Below are 22,068 nucleotides of genomic sequence, written 5' to 3' on the forward strand. Positions count from 1 at the left end.
CTATTTGCATGCTCTAACAGATGGATCTTAGATAATGACGGGTCATTATATTATTGTATAAAGATGGAGGCATTTTTTTTAGAGGAGTATTAAAAGGTCAATAATATATTATTGTACAAAGATGAGTCAATAATTTTTTTGTTGTATACCTGTTGCTGTTCTGAGAGTTGAGAACATGAGATTATTGAGTTGTTGTATTTAGATATTTGGATATGTAAAGTGTATTTGTACATATTTCAGATGAATTAAAAGAGAAGCTGATGAATAAGATTTTAAATTGTGAAATCATGTGTTGTTGAAAGATGATAATAATGAATAAATTTAATTAATTAAATAAAATATCAAAATTTCGCGATTCGCATACACACAATGTGAAAGTACTTGTATACCCTTACCAATCTTTTTGGTTTTCTAGAAACCCTAATATTGCTCGCTTCGTATCTCACTTCCCCCACAGCCGCACTTCTGAGAGACCTCAATCACCCAATCTCTCACTCTGAGTCTCCCTTCCCTCCTTGCAGCTGCCCAACCTCACGGCCTCACCTCTGCTTCGCTTCACCCTGATCTGCGTATTTTGGTCAATCTGGTGAGCATTTTTTCTTTCTTTCGTTTTTAATTTTTATTAATTAGTTGATAATTGGTTTACAATTAGTTGATTGTGTTGGTAAAGATGTAGAAGAAGTGAGTCTTTTTAAAAACCTTGTTGTGGGGCTTCCTTTTAATCAGAAAAGTAGAAGGTTATAGGTACATGAAAATTGAAAAATAAGAGGAGAATTAGGGAGAAAAAAAAATTTGATGATGTGAATTTAGTGTGTGTTAGGTATTGTGATGTGATAGCCTTTGCTTTTTTCTGCTTGCCTCTTTTGTGCTGAGATGAAAAATGGACATTTGAATTGAATTGAATCTGTTGTGAATTCTGGGATCTTTACAGTGAAAATATTCGCCTAAGTTCATAATTAGTTGGTAATTAGTGAAAATATATAATTTTATATTTATTTAATTATGACGGGTCAGTCCAGCGACCGATTGGATTAGTCTGACTCTTACCGGTTCAATTGCCGGCGGGATAACCGTTGGATCCTCTGCTTCGCTATCTCCAGTCATATCTCCGCCGTACTGTCTCAATGGCCGACCTTTTTGGTTCACCCCATTTTTCTCTCTGCCGTCCGAACCGGGCATACCTCCATCATCACCACCACCTGTAGCTGTGCGAACACCTATCACTCCCATAGTGGGTTTTCTTAAGATAAAACTGAGATCTGAAAGCTTTCTATATGTTTATTATAATAGTATGGAACCTTTGTTCCGGTGTACCCACAAATCCTCCTTCATGAAATGGCCTATATTTGTTATTCATCTGTTCCAGAATTCCAAGGTTTTATTTGGCCCTTCTTTGTCTGAACTTTTGAGAGTTTGAATCCTTGCTTTCCGCTCTCGCATGTTTGTTTTATTTAGTGATGGTTTGTGCTTGAAAAATTTGCAGTGCAATCTTACAAATCCTAAGGAACAAATGTAACATTGCTTTAATTTATTGTCTTTCTTTGATGATTAGTTGAATGCTCATGTTATTACCTATATGAATTCAATGTTGTGTTTGGTTTAGTGGAACTTAAACACGTGGGATTCATGATCTCTGTACATATAGAAAACCAGGCGAATTTGTTAACCCTGTGTCCAAATGGATTTGTATGGTTTCAGGTGGCGTGGAATTGTTGCAATCTCTGATAGTTGTCCTCGTCAATGCCTGAAATGCAGATGGATGAACCCATGGAAAGTGGTGAGAGGCCAGTCTTCAAAGATATTAGACGCTACTTCTGTGAATACTGTGGCATTTGCAGGTCTAAAAAGATCTTAATTACCTCCCACATCAATTCACAACACAAGGTACTTTGTTCTTTCTGTCTTTTGTTTCAGCATATTTGATGATTATCCTTTTTCTTAATAGTTATCTAATCTCTAATTGTCTTTGCTGTATTTCAAACCCAATGATTGGCATGGTTTTGCAATGAAAATCCCTTATATGCAGTTGTATATTTTACTAGTTATTGGTTGCTTTTTTACCTATCTATTTCAAAGTTAAGAATATGATAATATGCAATTGCACTTGGTTATCTTATTTGATTTGAATTGATGTGTTTAGGACGAGTTGGAAAAAGCTAGAGCTGAAGGAAATAATGAAGCACATTGCGAAAAGCCCAACAACACTTGCCAACAATGTGGTGCTAGCTTCAAAAAACCTGCCTACTTGTTGCAGCACATGCAAAGCCATTCACTTGAGGTATTTGATTTATTAACAAAACACCCTTTTGTAACTAATTAACTGAAATATTACAATATAGGATAAACTTTTTACATGTGGAAAATTTGTGACTATATGGAGAGCCAAGGAGTGTAAACTAATCCAGCAAGCTACTATACCTTTTTTAAAATGAGTACACTGGAAAAATCTTCTATAGGTTAATACTATATGATTTAAGATGTATCACTGAAGCACATATTTTTGCAGGAAAGTAATTTATAATATACTATAACTATAATAATGTTATAGTGTGAAGCATTGGATCCCAGACAAAGAACTCCAAAATGCATGAGGCAGCATAATTGGACTTGATGGATTAGTATCAGGTAGGGAGACCTCCTGTGAAGCTCCATCAAGGATGCCTCAATCACGCTTTATTCAAGATGAGGTTGGCAATTTGTTCTTCCATGTCTTGTTCTTATTTAACCAATTGACACCCATTGCGTTTTTTTGGTTGGCATCTTTTGACATTTCTTTTAATGGCCCCAGAGGCCGTATGTGTGTATGGTTGATGATTGTCAGGCAAGTTACAGAAGAAAGGATCATTTGAATCGTCACCTTCTACAGCATGAAGGGAAAACTTTTAAATGTCCAATGGAGAATTGCAACCTAATCTTCTCAATAAAAGGTAATATGGCAAGACATGTTAAAGAGATTCATGATGAAGGATCTACATCCACAAATGTAGAAAGTAAGCAGTTTGTGTGCCCAGAAACTGGCTGTGGAAAGGTTTTCAAGTTTGCATCAAAGCTTCGTAAACATGCAGATTCTCATGGCAAGTTTTCATCTAATTTGATTTTCTTTGTGAATAATCAAAGTTTCCATGTTATGTTTTGAAAATGTTGGGAAAAATTGTTAAGAGAACTTTTGTTCTGCAGTTAAGCTGCAGTCGGTAGATGTAGTGTGCTTGGAGCCTGGTTGCATGAAACATTTCACTAATAACCAGTGCCTTAAAGAACATATTGAATCCTGTCATCAATATGTAACCTGCGACACTTGTGGAAGTAGACAACTGAAAAAGAATATTAAAAGGCACCTTCGCACACATGAAGCTGACAAATCATTGGCAGAGTTTAAATGTGAATTTAAGGGCTGTAGCTGCAAATTCTCAAGTGTAAGACCCCTTAATCTTTAAGCCCCCGCATATTCGTTCTAAGTGAATCCACAACCATGGTTACATATTGAACATTGTATTGATTGATTCTTTTGGTTATGCCTCAACAGAAATCTAATCTCGTTACACATAAGAAGGCCGTGCACTTTAAAGAAAAGCCCTTTGTGTGTGGTTTTCCTGATTGTGGCCTGAGATTTGCTTACAAACATGTCAGAGATAAACACGAAAAAACTGGGAAACATGTTTTTACCCATGTAAATTCTTTTCTGACTTCATATTCCAGTTCAATAATTTCCTTGCATTGCCTGGCGTTTGCATTAGCAGAAATGATCAATGAAGCTTTTCTTGATTCAGGGGGATTTTGAAGAAGCTGATGAACAATTCAGGTCAAGGCCAAGGGGTGGGAGGAAGAGAGTGTGTCCTACTGTAGAAATGTTGGTCAGGAAAAGGGTTACACCACCTAGTCAATTGGAGAATTTGTTATTTATGCAGGAGTGACCAGATGAATTGACCTTTCTGTCCTTGACATTAAGTATATATGTAAGGTAGATTTAAGCATCTTGCCATGAGTGTGGTACATGGACTAAATCCCCATTTTGGTTCCTGAGATTCACGCGATTATTCATTTTGGTCTCCGAAATTCGAAATTACTTATACTGGTCATCTAGATTCAAGTTTGGACACCAATATGGTCCCTCGACCCTTTCCGGTGATGATTAGGCAAATGGAGTGCTGAGATGACACACTTTCTGTCACGTTGGACGCTGCAACGGTTAGTTAATGTTGCGAGAGTTGTATTTGTATCCAATTTAGTCCCCTCTTGTTAAAATTTTGTCATTATAACTCTGATAAATAATAAGATAATTAGGGTTTTAGGGACTAAATTGGATACAAATACGACTCTTGTCACGTCAGCTAGCCGTTGCAGTGTCTAGCGTGGTAAGGAGGGTGTCATCTTAGCACGTCGTTTGCCTTATCATCGCCGAAAATAGTCGAGGGACCACATTGGTGCCCAAACTTGAATCTGGAGGACCAATATAGGTAATTTTGAATTTTGGGGACCAAAATGAGTAATCGCGTGAATCTCAGGGACCAAAATGGGGATTTAGTCGTGGTACATAAAGAATTAGTTTTAGCATAATGATTAGTGTTCACTACATCTTACATATGTTGTGTAAAAGTATGAAGAGTGGCATGTGCATTATAGTGTAATCAATGACAATATTGTGAATAGTATATCTTCATTATCCTAACAATCATGTTTGTAAGTGTACCTTCCCAAAGTTATAGTTGCCATCACCATGAGACATACACGAAGTACAACATTATAGCTAGTAAACAACTAAAAGAAGCAAAATGTTTATTGGGCTTCCGATTTCAAAAGAATGTTTGTAACAAAGACTAATCATTCAAGTTTTTAGTATTTCTAAAGACTTGGAAAAACTACTGGTAAAAGTTTTTAGTATGTGTAAGGGAACATGGTAACAGTATAATAATAAAACTTTAAATGAATTGGAAACGTATAAAAAAATTATATTTCAATAATTTTTAATAAAATACTTGTCTATAGCGTTCTTACTTCTTAGCATGTGTCTTTTTATTTTAAAACACAAGTTAGCAAAATGGTCGTGCTTATAGATTCTTCAGCAACCATTAAAGTATGAGCAACTAAAAGTGCCAAAAGTGATCTCGAAAATAAAGTTTTAATAATTTTTTTGTAAAATATTTTTTTTCATTTTATAATAAAAAAATAGTCTTACTACTTTTATTTCTTTTTTATTGTTTAGGACGGTTATAATTGCATGCTTTCTGAGATTCCCAATATTCTTCACCTACCTATCATCCTGACGAATAAGTATGGCGAAATTGGATCGTCCTGCCTCAGGCCTCAAGATGGTTGGAAATTATCGGTCTTTACTCCATTCTACAATATGTTGTAAGTTAAAGTTGAAACACATTCCATAATTAAATTCATCATCTGGAGAGGAAATCCAAAGTATGAGACAAACCTTCAAATAATTCCATCTAATTCAATCATAGACTTTCATAAATCGGACTTTATGGCCATAAGTTTTTTCTTGCCTTTAGCCTTTTTCATCAAGTGAAACCATCTCCTTCGCAATTAGAATATTATCTTGAATCCTTCTACCTAGGACAAAGCTAGCTTGACAGGGAGATATTCATTGGGGCAGCAAAGGTTTAAGTCTCCCACCATATTTTTAGTTATACACTTGTAATTTATATTACAAAAGAATAAATTACCATTTGTATTCATGAAAGATACAAGCGCGGACAAATATATCCATATAAGAATAAAACGACAATTGTACTTCCGTGTGCCAAGAATATCCTAACGAACCAATTATATAACTAACGTCCAGGTACTCTTGGCACACGGAAGCCATCTTCCGTGGTTATAATTGTCGTTTTATTCTTATATGAGTACATTTGTCAACATCTGTATCTTTTATAGGTACAAATGATAGTTTATTCTAAGACAAAACTACCAAATAAATTTTGGCGCTTGAACTTTAGGGGTAAGGGATCATACCCCGGTTTTCCTTATAGAAAAGGACTGAGAAGCCATCATACCCCGGTACCTTTAGTGACCTAATATTAAATATGGCCTTTCGGATTTCCCTCCTCGTAGGCCTCTCACACAAAGCCTTCTTTGAGGCTACACTTAGTTATCCAATCAGAAAACTTTTTACAAGCATTCATATCTACTCTGGCACCTCCCTTCTTCTCTAAAAGGTTAGCTATTTCATTAAAGTCTCCAACCATAACTCACTCTTCAGTCATGCTACTCGCCATAGTAAACAGCGGATTTGGATTCTCTAAAGTTTGAATTTCGTTTTAGAGAGTAAAGTTTGATCTCTTACCATTTATTTTATATGTGGGACCAAGAATAAATATGAAAGAGAAATCATTCAAGGGTAGAAAGATCACACTTTACTCTCTAAAGTGAAATTCAAACTTTAGAAGATCCAAATTCGTAAACAACTCTCCCATAATCTTCTACAGTTATTTTTTAGAGGGATGGCATATACTGTAGTGAGCATCCAACTTCTTTAGTTATTCACACTAATTTTTCTATGCACATACTGTTGTTTGGATCTTATAACATAACCATTTACACCAAGATTATTTCACAATATCCAAATTCTCCTAGTGAATCCATTTGCTTCCTCTAAGTGGTAGAAAGAGCAAGCCAAACCTTCTAATAAGTAATAACTTCTATTATCCTATTACCACTTATTCTAGTCTCTAAAAATAAAATAATACCTAATTTATACTTTCCTTCAAGGTGCGACAAAAATCTTTATTTGCCGTTCCTCTACAATTTCATGAGAATATTGTCATCATGAAAAAACAAAGAAGAAGTTACCTGAGGTTGAGGTTTATGACCTTTCCCATGCAGGCTTCTTCTTTTCCATTAACAAGTTACATTAATGTTCTGTTGTCATGACTTGTTTGCCCTTATCTTTTCTCAAATTTTCATCACTACCCTCCACCTTGTCTCCTCTCTGCTCCTCCCTTCCTTGCACTTTTCCAGCTTCCATGGCTGCCTCTTTTGAAGTTCCAGCATTGCTGATTTGGGGGCAGTTAGCTTTTTTGTGTCCCACTCTGCCACACCCAAAATAAATGCTATGAAGATTTTTATACTCCACTTTATACTTGACTTCATCAATGGAGTACTGAGCAATTAGAGTCTCTATTAGGTCTAATTCAATAGATAGTCTAGTAAATTTTTCTCTACTTTTTTATGTCACATAGGTATCAACTTTAATAGTTTGTCGTACTATATTCCCTATCTTCCTTAGCATACTCTCTCCTTATAATATTCTATTGCTAACCCTGGAAGCCCCCAAGTTACAATTCTATCAATCTCGGCTTTTGTGAGATTAAAATTCGGCTTCCAAAGGCGAACAGGAAGGTAGTGATAAAAAATTTTTCGAGGTCTGATGGCAAAATCTAAATCTCCATTAGAAAAAAAATTTAATAATGGAGAAATCATTACCTATGTCAATCACATTAATACTATCCATTTTTTTCCACATGGTTTCTAGCCTCCCTGCTAGAGTCATTAGGAATATTTTCCTTCCTTAACAACTTAACAAATAGGGTGTCCCACCATGGGTGTTGTAACTTCTTTATAGTAGCCTCATTGATCTTGAAGTTATAGATTCCTTCAACTTTATCCACTATAATACCTTGGGCCAGCTCCTCTTCTGTCTTCCTAGGTTGCTTCTCCTTTAAAGATGCTCTTTTTTCTTCATTTCTTTCAACTTCAGCTTTTATATTGACTCTGCCTTTCTCCACCATATCACTGAAGGATCTCCTTTATTCCTTAGTTTATATTCTTTCTTCTTCAGCTCCTTGCATCTAGTCTTCCACTCTAGGTATTAACGTTGGGTCTTGTTCTCCTGTGAAAACTTGGCCATCATCTTCCATTCTTACTCTCTTACCATGTCTAAAGTTTTGATCTTGTTTCCTTCTTGCAGCTGAGATTGGATTATGTTGTCCCTCCTCAGATAAAGCTGCCACTCATAAAACTATTTGGATCCTTTAAATTTTGAATTTTTACTTTAAAGGGTAAAGTGTGATCTTCTACCCTTGAATGATTTCTCTCTCATATTTACTCTTGGTCCCACCTATGAAATAAATGGTGAGAGATCATATTTTACTCTCTAAAGTGAAATTCAAAATTTAGAGAATCCAAATCCTTCGTAAAGCTATTGGAGTGAGAAGAATGGTTGTGAATTGTGGCAAATGATGGTCAATATGTCTGCTGAAAAGTTACTTCCTAAGACAAAAAAGTTACTTTTTACTCTTCTTTACTACCTTTCTCCATTCCAAAATTCTCTTCTAAGCCCATGAACATGAAGGACTAGTACCGATTTCGGCTGACATGACATTCTCATATTTAAGATATTTACCCTTGAAGACATGGTTAAATAAGGAATGAGGCTGACTTGCAATACGCCAACAATGTTTTTCAAGAAGAGCTAGATTCATAGTTTTTTTTTCTTGTCATGCAATCACATACACATAGGGGTGGCAAACGGGTCTAAACCCGCCGGGCTGGCCCCCATAACCCGCCGAAAAAGGTGGGTCGGACTGAAAAATTGGGACCGCCAAATAGCAAAAACTCGCCTAACCCGCATCGCTGAAACCGTGGGTTTTGGCGGGACGGGACAGGCTTCCCCGCCGGGCTTAGTATTTTTTTGGCAAGGGATATTCTTACAATTTGTTTTGCCAAAACTCAACTTTCCCCAACCCAACTTACAAGAGAATGAAGATGAAAATTGAATGTTTTGGATTATGTTTATTTTGTTTTAGAGACAATATTTATAATTATGTTTGTGATTATGTTTATTTTGTTTTGAGAACAATATTTATAATTATGTTTATTAGATATTTATAATTAAAAAGACTTTAGACGGAGCGGGCTGAGATTCTGGAACCGCCTCACTAGACGGGACGGGGCGGGCTTCCCGCTTGCCACCCCTACACACACATACTCTAATACACTATTTAAGATTTCTCAATCCACGGTCTCCATTAAGACTCGAACTTGTAGATATAGTTTATGAGACTTACAAATTTGCCACTAGCCTTGGACCACAGATTCATAGCCCTTAAAGTCTTTAATACCAAGACCACCTTGCATTTTTTCCTACTCATTTTGTCCTAGCTTATTCAAATAATTTTTGTTTAACCCTACCAAAATTGCATCATTAGTTGATGAAATTCAATAAGAAGATAATTTAAAAACTTAAAACCAGCTAGAATATAAACAGGGATAGTCTCACCAATAGCTTTAATTAGAACTTGTCTACCACTTAAAGAGTGTAGTTTTCGCTTCCAAAACCAAGAACTTGTCTACCACCTAAAGAGCGTAGTTTTCACTTCCAAAGCCGAAGTTTTTTTTCTGACCTTTTCCTTGATGAAATTAAAAATTATTTTCTTTGATCTTTGAATCATAGAATGAAGGCCAATTGTATATGTTAAAAGAGTATTAAAGCTAAAAAAAAAAAACAATTAATTTGTTCAGATTAATTTTTTGGTCATTGATAGCCCCATAATCTAATAAGATAACCAACAGGTTGACACAATTTTATTGGGAAGCCTTGCAAAAAGATATAGAATCATCAACAAATAAGAGATGGCTAATAGTTGAACAGTTACAGTTGATATGAAGACCTTGAATCAATGTGTCATGTTCTGTCTTAACGAATACCCTTATCTGATTCAAAGTAACCAAATGGTTGTCCTTTCACCATGACAGAAAATAATGGATGTCTAAAGGAAATACCCTTATCTGGTCCTTTGATTTTAGAGCTTACCGCATCATAAATCCATAGGTCACCATTGTTTTGGCTGTACCCTCATGTTGGGTTATTCTGGTGTTCATATTTGTTGAATTGATGTTTATGAATGAACAAGGAAATACTACAATTTTGTATGGGAAGAAATTTGTCAAAAAAATTTTGGCAAGAAAATAAACCAAGCATGTAATTTCTAATAAACATAGCATGAGGCTAACACAAGAATGTTGATGTCAAAAAGGCCCCTCTTTGTTGTAACAAAAACTCAAGTTGGCGGTTGCCAGGTTCCTGGCCTAAAAGTTGCACCAGATCCTGTTGGCTCCGAGGACCTAAACAATATATTAACAAGGAGCAAATAAGAAAGTTCAGAAATTATATATCATAAGCCAAAAGCTTGGGAAATGATTACTTTCAGAAATTCAACATGTTTGAAATAATTGTGTTTATAGCATAGATTTGTCTCAATTAGCTGAGTTATGATTTTTATATAGATCTCCAAATGAAAATGTGATTTATAGAAATTTGGCTCATTTTAATGTTAATTGACTTGGAATATCCACTCATGTGGCTGTGAACTTACTCAGGTTCCACTTTTTCTTTCTCAGTTTTGTTCTCTTGAGTACTCCTGCAAAAAGAGTATGTAATTACTATATGTTGAATGGTTACTTCTAAAGTATTTTTATATGAAAAAGTGAAAAATAAAAGCATTACTTAATGACAAATACAATCTGGAATTTGGAGAAAATAACCCAGGAAAGGGTTGCACCCAAAGGGTGTAATGTATGCAACATAATTTGATAAAGTCATCTGTAGATTCTACGGCTTTAACTCGTGACCTTCAGGTCACACAAAATGAAGAACATCTAAAGAAAAATGAAGTACCTTTCATAGAAGATGAATTTCTATGTCAGAGTACTGGTAACCAAGGAATGACACTTAGTTTTCTATAGTACAGCATCAGAGATGCACTGGCTTTTTTTTTTCTTCTGGTAAACATCAGAGATGCACTCTAGCCTCTAGGTATGTATAGTAATTAATTTTACTCCTTAGAGAAGCTCAACCAAAATACACCCACTGGAACATGGGCTGGACCAGGTTTAGCTAAACCCAAACCCAGACCCAGTCCCAGGCCCGACCCCATTTCTTGGATGGGCTTTTTCCAGACCTAAACTTCATCCCAGTAAAAAAAAGAGACCTAAACTTCATCCAAAAATAATCCAAAAAGGACCAGGACAATGGGGTCGACCTAACACTTAATTTATATAATTTTGGACATTACACATAGTAAAGTAATGGAATATCAAAAGTTAGAGATAAAATTCAATAGATATTATACAATATTTATATCAAAATAAATTATTTCAATGGAAAAATAATATTATATAATATAAAAAATGTTAGTTGAAGTATATAAGGCTAACAATTTATCACTAATTTCACCAAAGAGTATGTTAACAGCCCGAAGCATGACTTGAACAGAGCCTAAAAGCAACACAAGTTGAAAAATCGAAAACAAGAACTCAGCAAAAAACATGACTGCGACACATGACAAAGCATGTGCATTTTCAATTTCAAATAGATATTTGTCTATTGATCCATCAATTCCAAAAAGACTCACCTCAAGCTACCCCTTGCAACAGATGATTCTTCAACCTCACTACCTATAATGCAATTATGTCAAACTCAAACTGTATTAATAAGAGAGCTGGTTTACTAATGTATTGTAATTGTACGAAACCTCAATGCTAGATGGCAAAGCATAAAAATCAGTAAATCATCTGCATAGAATGATAAAAATTTAATGGCTTCTTTTGTGAAAAAAAAAATTGATGTATTATTCTGCTTTGAGGGTAGAAACGTTTAAGTACTTGAGATAAAAAGTCGATCTTCATTACCCTGAATTTAAGCAAAACATTTTTATTTACCCCCCAAAAAGAATCAAATAATTTAAAAAGAAAAGCAATGTATGGTGATGACCTTCTGAGCCAACTGGGATTTGCCGGATAAAACTTTTCAAGTCTGGACCAGCAACCTTTCCTGCATCAAAATTCAATTAATCGATAAATCAAGTAGTAGAAGAAAATTTGGGATGTAACAATTTTAAGCTTCTAACCAGTGCTGACACGTTTGCCTGTACTGCCTTCTTTGGCTCTCCTTTCCTCTTCTTCTTTCTTTAGAACTTAATTAAAAAGAAACACGCAAACAAAAGAAGAGAGTGTTAGGGACTGTAGACCTAGACTTTTTACGAAAAAATTATTGTTTCATTGCACTTAATAGCTAACATGGAAATATAAGTTACACATACGAGCAACATTTTGTCTAACACGTTCACGCCTTGCTTCCAATTCCATCATTTCCTGAGAGGAATAAGAAAGTGTTATCAAGCACTACTGCAATAGTATAAGTTGTTCTGCCAAAAAGCCTCTTCATAAAAGTTTAACTTCTCAGTAAACAATAGAGGCCATTATTTAGTTTAAGATTTTGTTATTCCATTGCAAAAGTTACAAATAGGAGTAACCAACTAATGGATTAGTTTTGGTTGAAAATATTGATGAACAACTATCCCTTATTTATTCATCCCTTTATAATCCTAACCCCATTTAAACCTCAAACAAAAAACAACCCCCCTCACCAAAAAAGTAGAGCGCCTTGGCCAAGAAAAAACCACCAAAAAAAAGAAGACAAAACAAACATATTTCCATTCCTTTAAACAATTGATTAGAACTATATTCATGTTAAAGAATTAGAATATAACTCAAGTGGTTACCATGTAAGAATGATTTTTTATGACTTTGTTAATTATAAATTTAATCTACACACAATTTGATCTAGCGGCTACAATCACATTCTCATATAAAAATACCATTCTCACTTTGATATGTTCCTTATATATATATATATTGTATAAGTCAATGAATCACAGGGATCTCTGATTTCATTCTTTTATACATTCATCTAATAATACCCATTAGACTTGCATGATTCCAAAGTTGTCATGACACACCATCTTCGGAACTATTCATGGCCAAACATGCTAATTTATTTATGACAAATGATCTGTACAAATTAGTTTGGAACAATTGGTGCTATTCAATTATCAATTATAGTATTTAAAATAATATGATACACAATAGAGATGATATCAGCTTGCCTATATCTGTTGAAGAGACTATATTGACTGTGGGGGCATAAACAAGAACATAATGTTATAACTTTTAAGAGTGTTTACTAATCAGAGGATAAGGCTAACCTGTTGCATTTCTTGTTTTCTTAGTTTACTTATGTTCTATATTTTTTGTTCACAAAACTTGAGTATGCCTTATATTGCCCATAGGTACTTCTATGGTTCCTTTCAATGCTACTCTTGTATTTATTAAAAAAAAATATATAGACTTAAATAGCCTTGTCATTAGATGAATTTATGATATGATATGCATTTCAATTTACCTCTGGAGTTGGAGCTTTTTTGCGTTGCCCGTTCAGCCAACATATCCATTCAACTAAAGTAATTGGACAATAACTATTCATCAACAGTAGAAAAAAGAAATAAATAAACATAGACTGTTATCTGAATAACTTAAATATAATCATGCCTTTCACACTGAAGCTGAAGGTGGTGAAGACTAAGAAATATCTTTAGCAACAGAAGATTATGAAAATAAATTCATTAAAGAGATGTGAAAATTGGATGGAACAAATCCATAATCAACAGAACAAAAGAAGGCTCTAAATTCAAATAATTTAGCAACTTAGAGAAAGCTACTACAAATCAACAAGTCGAATATATACCTGGAATTGAGGTAGGGTCCTCCTCTCCCTTAAACACCACCCATCTTTTCTCTTTCACTAATACACCAAAACAAGACAACAGAATTAGGTAGATACAGCCTACAAACATACAAAGCAAAATCACACAACAACGAAAATATAAGTAGCATTACAGTTTTTACACTCCAAACCCATGCTCACAGATCAAAATAACATTTTAAGTAACTCAACACAAATTTGTCAAGTTAATGCTCAAAATGGCCCCTTGAAATTTGACCCCGATTCAATTTAGCCCCCAAATTTCCGATTGACTCAATTTGTACTTTAAAATTTTGAGTTGGGACTCAATTTGGCCCTTTCGTCAATTTCCGTCACCCGAGAGCTAACATGGCAATTTTAATTGACACTTGGCACAGTCAACAGTTATATGATGTGGCAAAAATCTTATAAGCACCAATTTAGCCCCGAGGGATCTGAACATAAAAACCTAGATTGTGCCCCAAATCTCCCAAATTGAAGCCGTTTTTGGTGAGTTGGGGAGGATGCTGAGGAGCGGCAGCAAAGCTTCCCAAAGCTCAAGTAGATCGCGTTCGCATGGCAGCTGGGAAGGTTCCGCAATGGTGTGGTTGTAGAAATGATTAACATTTACACTTACTTCAGTCTATTTTAAATCAACAATCATGAACCTCCATTCGAAAACATAAACTATTAAGTCTTCCATTCATTCCAACTTCTCTTAACACGAAAACAAAAAAAAAAATGCCAGCAACAAGCCTCATTTATTTTTACTATCAAACAACATTGCTACTAATATCCATTTGCCCAATGCATCAGAGTCAGTTGATCTCAGTCACATACATAAAAAAATTAAACCCTAGCGTACAAGAACCCTACCAGTACTAACAACCATAATCAACCTAAGTGCCTGAAAGATTCACTGATCAAATAGAGTAAAAAACAAAGAACAACAAACCTCAACCAACATATTCCAACAAAACAAAGCATTGCATGTTGGGAGTAATGATTTTGTTACTAACTTTTTTTTGAACAAATGGTGGTTCCTAGGTTCTTTATCTTCACTATAGGCCGACGAAACAAGTGCAAAAAGCTTCAAACTTCACCTACGGCGACAAGATTGATTTTCCGTTGCCACAACGTATACAAGAGGGGGAAGAAGAAGGGTCAATTGAGGTTTCAGTAATGAAGTGTTTTACATTTGGGGTTTTGTTTAACTCCCTTCTCATGTCACATGGCATCGTTTTAATACATTTTGGGCGCCAACAACTACACGATGTCGTTTATGTAGTGCCAGGTGTCAATTAAAATTGCCACGTCAACTCTCCGGTGACGGAAATGGATGGAAGGGCCAAATTAAGTCACGACTCAAAATTTTAGGGTACAAATTGGGTTGATTGAAAAATTGGGGGCTAAATTGAGCCGGGGTCAAATTTCAAGGGTCATGTTGAGTATTAATTCCCAATTTGTCCAACAAAAGGGAACATTGCCATACTTTCAAGGTTGTTAGGAGCGGACACTCTTGCCAAAGAAACCACCCTAAAACATATACATAATTACATACACATTATAGATTGTTACTTGTTTAGTTTTAGATGGGTTTCTTATATCATTTGTATTCATTTGATTTAGATTTCTTACTTTGAATTACATCCCTCACAATGAAACCAGAGTATAAGAAACAGAATCTCCAAAATCAAGAAATCCATTAAACAAATATGGAAAAATAATATCCCTTTTGCCTACAAAAACTAGATAAGACCAGAAATCCTACAAGACAAGAAAGTAAAACCCAAAACACAGCAAAACACCCTTAAATAATAATAAAAAAAATAGCACAGTCCAAGCAGGAGTGGCCAACACCATTGAAAAGATTATGAGAGACTCTTTCGTGTGGAACTATGGATACAAACCAGGATGATTTGCTGAACAAGGAAGGAGGCTTGAGTCTCGGCAATATTGTGTCTAAGAAGTAAGAAAATTACACTGGTAGCTAAATGGCTTTGTCGCTTTCCTTTAGAACCTCACTCTCTATGGCATCAACTTATCAAGAATAAGTATGGTTTGGACAAGACCGGTTAGGATGCTAATGCTGCTGCCCATACTACTCATTCTAGCCCTTGGAAGTTCATCTCTCAAGGTTATACTATTTCTAAACCACATCTTTCTTTGAATGTAGGTGATAGTTCTTGTTTTAACTTAAGGGAAGACAACTGAATAGAAGATACCTCTCTTAAGAGTTTCTGCATCTCTATTGACTATCTTCCTTGAATCACTCCCCTATCCAGGCCTTCTACCCTAGACGGGGTTCTTTCTTCACATGGGACTTCCAATTCTTCCATAACCTAAATGATAAGGAATCCTCTGAACTTATGATACTCTTAAGTCTCCTTGATCATTTTTCTTTATATTCCAACCCCGACAAAAGGTCATGGTCTCTTTATTCCTTTGGTAGTTTTAGTTGTAAATCATTCATCTCTAATGCATTCCCAAAATACAATCTCTTCCCATATTGACAAAACCTATTTGGAAGTCCAAAGCTCCCTCAAATATTCAATATGGATAGATATGCTTAACAGAATTAACACCAATGACATGTTTAGGGTTTAGGTTCAAAGGCCACATAGGTTGTCTCCCCAAATGTGTGTTATTTTTCGGAAAACTCAGAATCAAGTTCACATCTGCTTTTGCATTTTCGCATGTGATCTTGTGTAACAATTTGTTTGCCATCTTTGATGAATATTGGGTGGTCCCTGCAACCTTAGATGAATTCCTCTTAACTAGGTTTTTATTGGTTTCAGAAGTAGAAAAAGAGGCAAAATCATTGTGGCACTGTGCAATATACGCTACTATTTGGAGTATTTGGTTGGAGCACAATGCACACACCTACAATGACAAATTTTCTAACAAGCAAGTTTTTTGGCATAGATGTTTGGCATCTATTTGGTGTAACTCTTTAAGGAGGACTTTCCGTCCTAGACATATTGAGAGATTGAAACTTATTCTTTATAGATAACTCTTTCGTTGTTTTGATCAGGTATAGAGGACCTCTTATCCTCTAAATTGTATTCTTCTTCTCTCCACCTTAATGAAATTCTTCTTTTACCACAAAATAAATAAATAAATAATAGCACGGTCCAGTATTATCACCCATATAATCTATAAAAATAAATAATAACATAATTCAATATTAAAACCAGAATAACTGCAGCATATGCATAAGGAGAAAGAGAGAAACACTTACTGATACCATCAACCTCTTCCATTTTGGTGAAGTATTTGTTTCCAGTTTTATCCACTCCAACCATATTTCGATTGCTCAGTAACCCAGAAATCTTCCCCAGAACCCTCCGCATTTTATTTAGTTTTGCCGTTTCCTTTTCAAAGAATAACAGTTGAAACATGTTACAGGGTTGGATTGGAGATTGCAAACTTCAAAAACAATTTACAAGATGATACTCCATCACTCCCTTCATTCCACAATATTAAGCTTTTAAGTTTGTACACTATGATAAACAAAATAAAACGATTGAATGTTCTAAATATCCAAAAAGAAAAGGTGTACGTGACTAAAATACTAAGTGGAAAGATGAATTCACATATCATATTAAATTCCAGAAAAAGAATCAATCTAACTGCAGAACTACAAATGAACAGTTCAAAAAACACTAACCACAGAGGGCGGAGATGTGGAATCGGGGGTTGAGATCAATGATGAGATGAGCAGGCAACCACTGTTGTGTGGCGGTGGTTATGGGTTGTGGATGTGGAATGGCTGCCGCTGTTGGCTGGTGTTGTCGCCACTATAGTGTTGAAATCGCCACCGTCGTTGGGATGTCGCCGGCGGGTACAGTTAGAGGAGATTGGGGGGTGGGTGCTATGGTGGATTAGAATTTCGGCAATCGGTGAGGAAAGCTAAAATGTAATGAATCAATTAAAAGCTTAAGAGAAATATGGAGACAGATGCTTTTTAATTGTTTAAATATTAACCAAAAATTATAAATTTTATTAATCATGTAGATATTGCCGTTTATGATTATTTTAAATTTTAATTTTTGAATAATATTAAATTAGAATTCGTGTATTATTAAAAATGATAATTTTGGGATAAAAAACACAAATAAACCATGGGAGAAACGTTGTTACATGAATAAGCCAAATTGAAGAGTGATTCACGAATGAGTCAAAGCATACTTATATGTAATTCGAATCTATTTGGTTCGAACTACATTTGCAGATAAATCGAACCTATTTGGTTTGAACTACACACACATAATTCGAACCTAATTAGTTCGAATTACATACGAATAGCTGCCATCACATAATTTGAACCTAATTGATTCGAATTCCACAAATTGTAAATCGAACCAAGATGGTTCGAATTACTAAGGAACAGACCTGAATATGTTACGTGCATGGGATCGTAATTGATGAATATGTTTCGTTTAAGGAGTTTTAAACGAAATGTCTGTTGAACACACATGGGAATAAATTAGTCTACAAATTAAATTAATTAAGACATGATGCGGAAATTAAATAACATCAAAACGCAAAATACAGATGTTTTCATAGTAACACACACATACATTTAAAGGTGGATACGAAGTAACACTGATAACAAAATACATAGACAAAGATAGGTAATATACAACTCGACACAGAAATCATCTAAACAGGTGCGACCCCGTGAAGCAACGACGTGGAACTCGTGTTCTCTGACCTCTCCGGATAAGCGGCTCCTCATCCTTGATCTCGTCGTCCTCGTCCTCGTCCTGCGGGGCTGGCTGTGCAGGCATCCTAGGCTGGACATGTACCGGTCGGGATGAGGACGGCCCGACAACTGAATGTGACCCAGCAGTATGTGCCGAAGTTGGGGTACCACCCAAAGCGAAATACTCAGGAGGAGGCACGGAGGGAGGCTCATTCAGATCGACATGTAACGGTGCCTGTGTCCCCGTCGTCTGACTCTGCCCACGGGCAGCCTCATCATCATGCATGATGGCACTGATCTCATCTAAGAAGGGGGATCCACCAAAATCCCCATCATACCCAACACCGGCAAGGAAGTCTGAAAACGTGCTGCCCGGACTCACCCATGGCGTACTCTCCTGAAATGTGTGGTCGTCAGGGGGAACTCCAACGAAGTAATCTCCGAGTGGCCCCTCCCCAAGTCCAGCCTCACCATGGGCAGTGGGATCTCCGGTGGCGTACCCCTCTCCACCATGGCCGCCATGATGGGGACTAACAACCCGACTGCACCCCTTCCCCCACCGTCCACGTCACGAAGATCACCATCGTCGTGGCCCGCAACGGGTGCCCTCCGTCTGCCTCCACGCCCTCGTCTTTGACCACCACCCCAACCTGTCTCATCAGCCTCCCCCATAGCCTACTCTAGCCACCTCCACTCACGCTGGCGCTGTCGTGTCCCGACACGAGCTCTCCTCTCAACCCGACGCCTATCAGGGACGTCATCGACTCGATCCATGTCAGGAACTCGCCCAAGACCCCTCTATGATGCCTCGACAGGAATAGGAACGCCCCTCGGATCCCCCAGATAAAACTCGAGTGACAAGAACCTCTTTCCATGCTGACTCCACCAGTCTAGGTAGGTGTGCGAAGGTCCAGGGTCAGCAACAACATCAAACCGGAAGACGTGGTCCGCACGGGTCTCCCAAAGAATATGCCAATGCTGTAAAGCAGACGGGAACCAACGATCATCACCTCTCCCGTCCTTCGACATCAGAAAGTCGGTGTTAAGGGTGGGACGCGAGAGGGGCTGCACACTACCGAACTGCGGTAGAACCCTATCTACCTGATGCCACTCTACAACGGCAAAGTATATCAGTGATGTGACAGACCGCCACACCGCCATGTGTCGAGGCTCCAACGCCTCTGGATGCACAACTTGAAGTACCTCAGGGGAGCTATACGGCATCCAGATAAACTGCACACAAAAAATAGCTATGTTGTCACGCCAACTCCCTTTACAGAAACATCTGATGTCTAGTTATTCAAATAAAAGTAATCGGAACAACACTCACATACCTGGGCTGTAACATGTCTATCTTTAGTCTCGTGCTCTGCACTCTAGGACCTTTCTCACTATAGGAAGGGATGTAACTTGACCACCTGCAGCGCACGTGGGCGTTATTTTTAATCAGAAGTATGACAGATTTGTAATACAGTACAAGCGTACATGAACATTAGCTATTTTAACTTGAAATAGAAAAGCCTGAGTAGCATACCTCGATGCCAAAGGCCAGCTGCACGTATCATACCCAGCAGGCCTAAACCTGGGAAAGCGCCAAAAGATCCAGGACTGAAGTAGCTGAAGTGGGCCCGCTAACTTCACCACATGTCTGTTTGCCACTCGGTACATGCACCGGTACAACCATGCCAATGCTGCAGACCCCCAACTGTAGGAACCCATCTCTTCAAGCCTAGCTACGTAGGGAAGCCATTTGATGTGAATGCGGTTGCTGGACTTGTCGGCAAACAGCTGAGTGCCCAACAACATCATGATATAGGCACGAGCAAAGCGCCGCACAGTCTCCTCATTGGCTCCCTCGGGGCACTCTCCGAATGTCTCCTGGAACCAGGTGCAGTTTACTGCGAACTTCTGAACCTGGCTCGGAGGAGAAATCACTCCAAGCAACTCTTCGAACCACACCCACGCTGGACGTCCACCCTCGATATACATATGGAAATCTGTAAGGCAACCGCTGACATAACGCCCGTCCACTGCCAACCCCAACTGGTACGCCACGTCCTGAAGCATGATCGTGCACTCTCCGAAGGGAATTTGAAAGGTGTGCGTCTCAGGACGCCATCGCTCGACGAAGGTGCTGACAAGGGGCTCATCTAACCGAAACCATCTATCGTTCAACCTAGCCAGATGGTATAACCCGGCCATCTGCAAGTAGGGAACATAACGCTCATCGAGTGGCATGCCTTGTTGCCGCTGCATGCTCCTGATGCATCGCTGTGGCTGCGCATTAAATGGACCGCATTATTAGAACCACATACAATACTGGTAACAAAAAAAAAACTAACACAATAAACCACTTACATAAACCACTTACATAAACCATAAACACAACTTCATATAAAACCACTAACATAAACCACTTACATAAATCATCAACACAACCGCATATAAAATCACTTACAAAAAACCACTTATCCTAAACTGCCAACTAAACCGCATGCAAAATTACTAAAATAAATCATTTGCAATACCACTACAATAAACCACTAACAATACCACCTAACATAAACCACTTACATAAACCATTAACACAACCGCATATAAAACCACTTACAAAAAACCACTTACCATAAATCACCAACTAAATCGCACGCAAAACCTCTAATATAAACCATTTGCAATACCACCACGATAAACCACTAACATAAACTGCCACTAAAACCACATGCAAAACCACTAACTCAAATAAACCGTGTGCACAAAGTTTTCTATGTACTAACATCGTCGTTGATGACCCCGGCTATATGAGCAACCCCATCCAACCGGTACAGTCTTGCAGGATCGTCCCCCGTCAGTTGAGTCTTCGGTTATACTATTTCTCGGATCGAATCTGGGTCGTTTTCTCTGGAATTTGGTGGGGTATGGAAAATGAGAAGTGGTTCGAATTTGCTTCATTCGAACTCCTTATATAGCCCAATTGTACGTAATTCAAATCAATTAGGTTCGAATTTGTGGTGGCACTTAATCATGAGTAATTCGAACCAATTATGTTCGAATTATGTGATGGCACCTATTCGTGTGTAATTCGAACCAATTAGGTTCGAATTATGTGTGTGTAGTTCGAACCAAATATGTTCGATTTATATGCAAATATAGTTCGAACCAAATAGGTTTGAATTACATATAAGTATGCTTTGGCTCATTCGTGAATCAATATTCAATTTGGCTTATTCATGTAACAACTTTTCTCCCATGGTTTATTTGTGTTTTTTACCCATAATTTTGTTTCAGTATTTTTAAATAGATTAAAGATTAATTTATAGCGAATTTAAGTTCTATTTAAAAATTTATTCGTTAATTAATGAATTATTATAAATATAAAATAAAATTTTTAAAATAATAAATTAATAAAAATTTTTTTTAATTTTAATTAAGTCTTTGTACTAAAACTTTTTTTTAATTGGATCCCTACACTTTTTTTTTCTTTTATTTGGATTTCTGTACCAATTTCTTTTTTTAGTTGAGTCTCTATAAAATTAAGCCAATTACTGCTAAGAGGGACCTAATTAAAAAAAAAAATTGGTACAGAAACTAATTAAAAAAAATATAAAGATCTAATTAAAAATTTTATAAAACTATAAAGATCAACAAAATAATTAAAACAATTTAATAAATTTAACTAAATTATAAACTAATAAGTAATAACTCACCGTTGTAAAATTTACATGAAGAAAATTCTACATGATAAATTTGATTAGAAACATAATATTAATGTTTGTAATTTTCTTTGGTTTTAATTTTTGAACAATAATAAATACTAAAAATAAATTGT

General features: G+C 36.6%; 3 protein-coding genes across 3 annotated transcripts; 1 reads left to right on the plus strand and 2 right to left on the minus strand.

The window, feature by feature from the left end:
* The first annotated feature begins 414 nt into the window (after nt 1-414).
* On the plus strand, nt 415-4,681 carry LOC107481293 (transcription factor IIIA). The gene is made up of 7 exons (XM_016101589.3): nt 415-586; nt 1,699-1,884; nt 2,141-2,278; nt 2,789-3,074; nt 3,178-3,413; nt 3,524-3,667; nt 3,768-4,681. The coding sequence occupies exons 2-7, from the start codon at nt 1,741-1,743 to the stop codon at nt 3,909-3,911; spliced, it is 1,092 nt and encodes a 363-aa protein (XP_015957075.1). The 5' UTR covers nt 415-586; nt 1,699-1,740; the 3' UTR covers nt 3,912-4,681.
* A 5,031-nt stretch (nt 4,682-9,712) lies between these two features.
* LOC107481477 (uncharacterized) lies at nt 9,713-17,453 on the minus strand. Its single transcript, XM_016101840.3, has 10 exons — nt 17,202-17,453; nt 16,773-16,905; nt 13,535-13,591; nt 13,193-13,245; nt 12,051-12,102; nt 11,859-11,924; nt 11,723-11,782; nt 11,364-11,406; nt 10,326-10,370; nt 9,713-10,074 (listed from the first exon to the last, which is right to left on the minus strand). The coding sequence occupies exons 2-10, from the start codon at nt 16,882-16,884 to the stop codon at nt 10,011-10,013; spliced, it is 552 nt and encodes a 183-aa protein (XP_015957326.1). The 5' UTR covers nt 16,885-16,905; nt 17,202-17,453; the 3' UTR covers nt 9,713-10,010.
* Nucleotides 17,454-19,037: 1,584 nt separating this feature from the next.
* On the minus strand, nt 19,038-20,495 carry LOC110281345 (serine/threonine-protein phosphatase 7 long form homolog). Its single transcript, XM_021143279.1, has 3 exons — nt 19,774-20,495; nt 19,574-19,657; nt 19,038-19,452 (listed from the first exon to the last, which is right to left on the minus strand). Exons 1-3 carry the CDS (start codon nt 20,493-20,495, stop codon nt 19,038-19,040), a joined length of 1,221 nt encoding a protein of 406 aa, XP_020998938.1.
* Between the last annotated feature and the right edge of the window lie 1,573 nt (nt 20,496-22,068).

Source organism: Arachis duranensis, chromosome 1 (genome assembly GCF_000817695.3).
Source record: "Arachis duranensis cultivar V14167 chromosome 1, aradu.V14167.gnm2.J7QH, whole genome shotgun sequence".
Lineage (NCBI taxonomy): Eukaryota > Viridiplantae > Streptophyta > Magnoliopsida > Fabales > Fabaceae > Arachis > Arachis duranensis.

Excerpts from the sequence above, each read along its gene's own strand:
- LOC107481293 (XM_016101589.3), top strand. The coding sequence starts at position 1,741 with ATGCCTGAAATGCAGATGGATGAACCCATGGAAAGTGGTGAGAGGCCA. Across the intron at positions 1,885-2,140 it reads ACATCAATTCACAACACAAG|GACGAGTTGGAAAAAGCTAG; the intron begins GTACTTTGTTCT and ends TGATGTGTTTAG. Across the intron at positions 3,414-3,523 it reads GTAGCTGCAAATTCTCAAGT|AAATCTAATCTCGTTACACA; the intron begins GTAAGACCCCTT and ends ATGCCTCAACAG.
- LOC107481477 (XM_016101840.3), bottom strand. The coding sequence starts at position 16,884 with ATGCGGAGGGTTCTGGGGAAGATTTCTGGGTTACTGAGCAATCGAAAT. Across the intron at positions 13,246-13,534 it reads GGACCCTACCTCAATTCCAG|TTGAATGGATATGTTGGCTG; the intron begins GTATATATTCGA and ends CAATTACTTTAG. Across the intron at positions 11,925-12,050 it reads TGTTAGACAAAATGTTGCTC|TTCTAAAGAAAGAAGAAGAG; the intron begins GTATGTGTAACT and ends TTTTTAATTAAG.
- LOC110281345 (XM_021143279.1), bottom strand. The coding sequence starts at position 20,495 with ATGCAGCGGCAACAAGGCATGCCACTCGATGAGCGTTATGTTCCCTAC. Across the intron at positions 19,658-19,773 it reads AGCTGGCCTTTGGCATCGAG|GTGGTCAAGTTACATCCCTT; the intron begins GTATGCTACTCA and ends CGTGCGCTGCAG. Across the intron at positions 19,453-19,573 it reads ATAGACATGTTACAGCCCAG|CTCCCCTGAGGTACTTCAAG; the intron begins GTATGTGAGTGT and ends GATGCCGTATAG.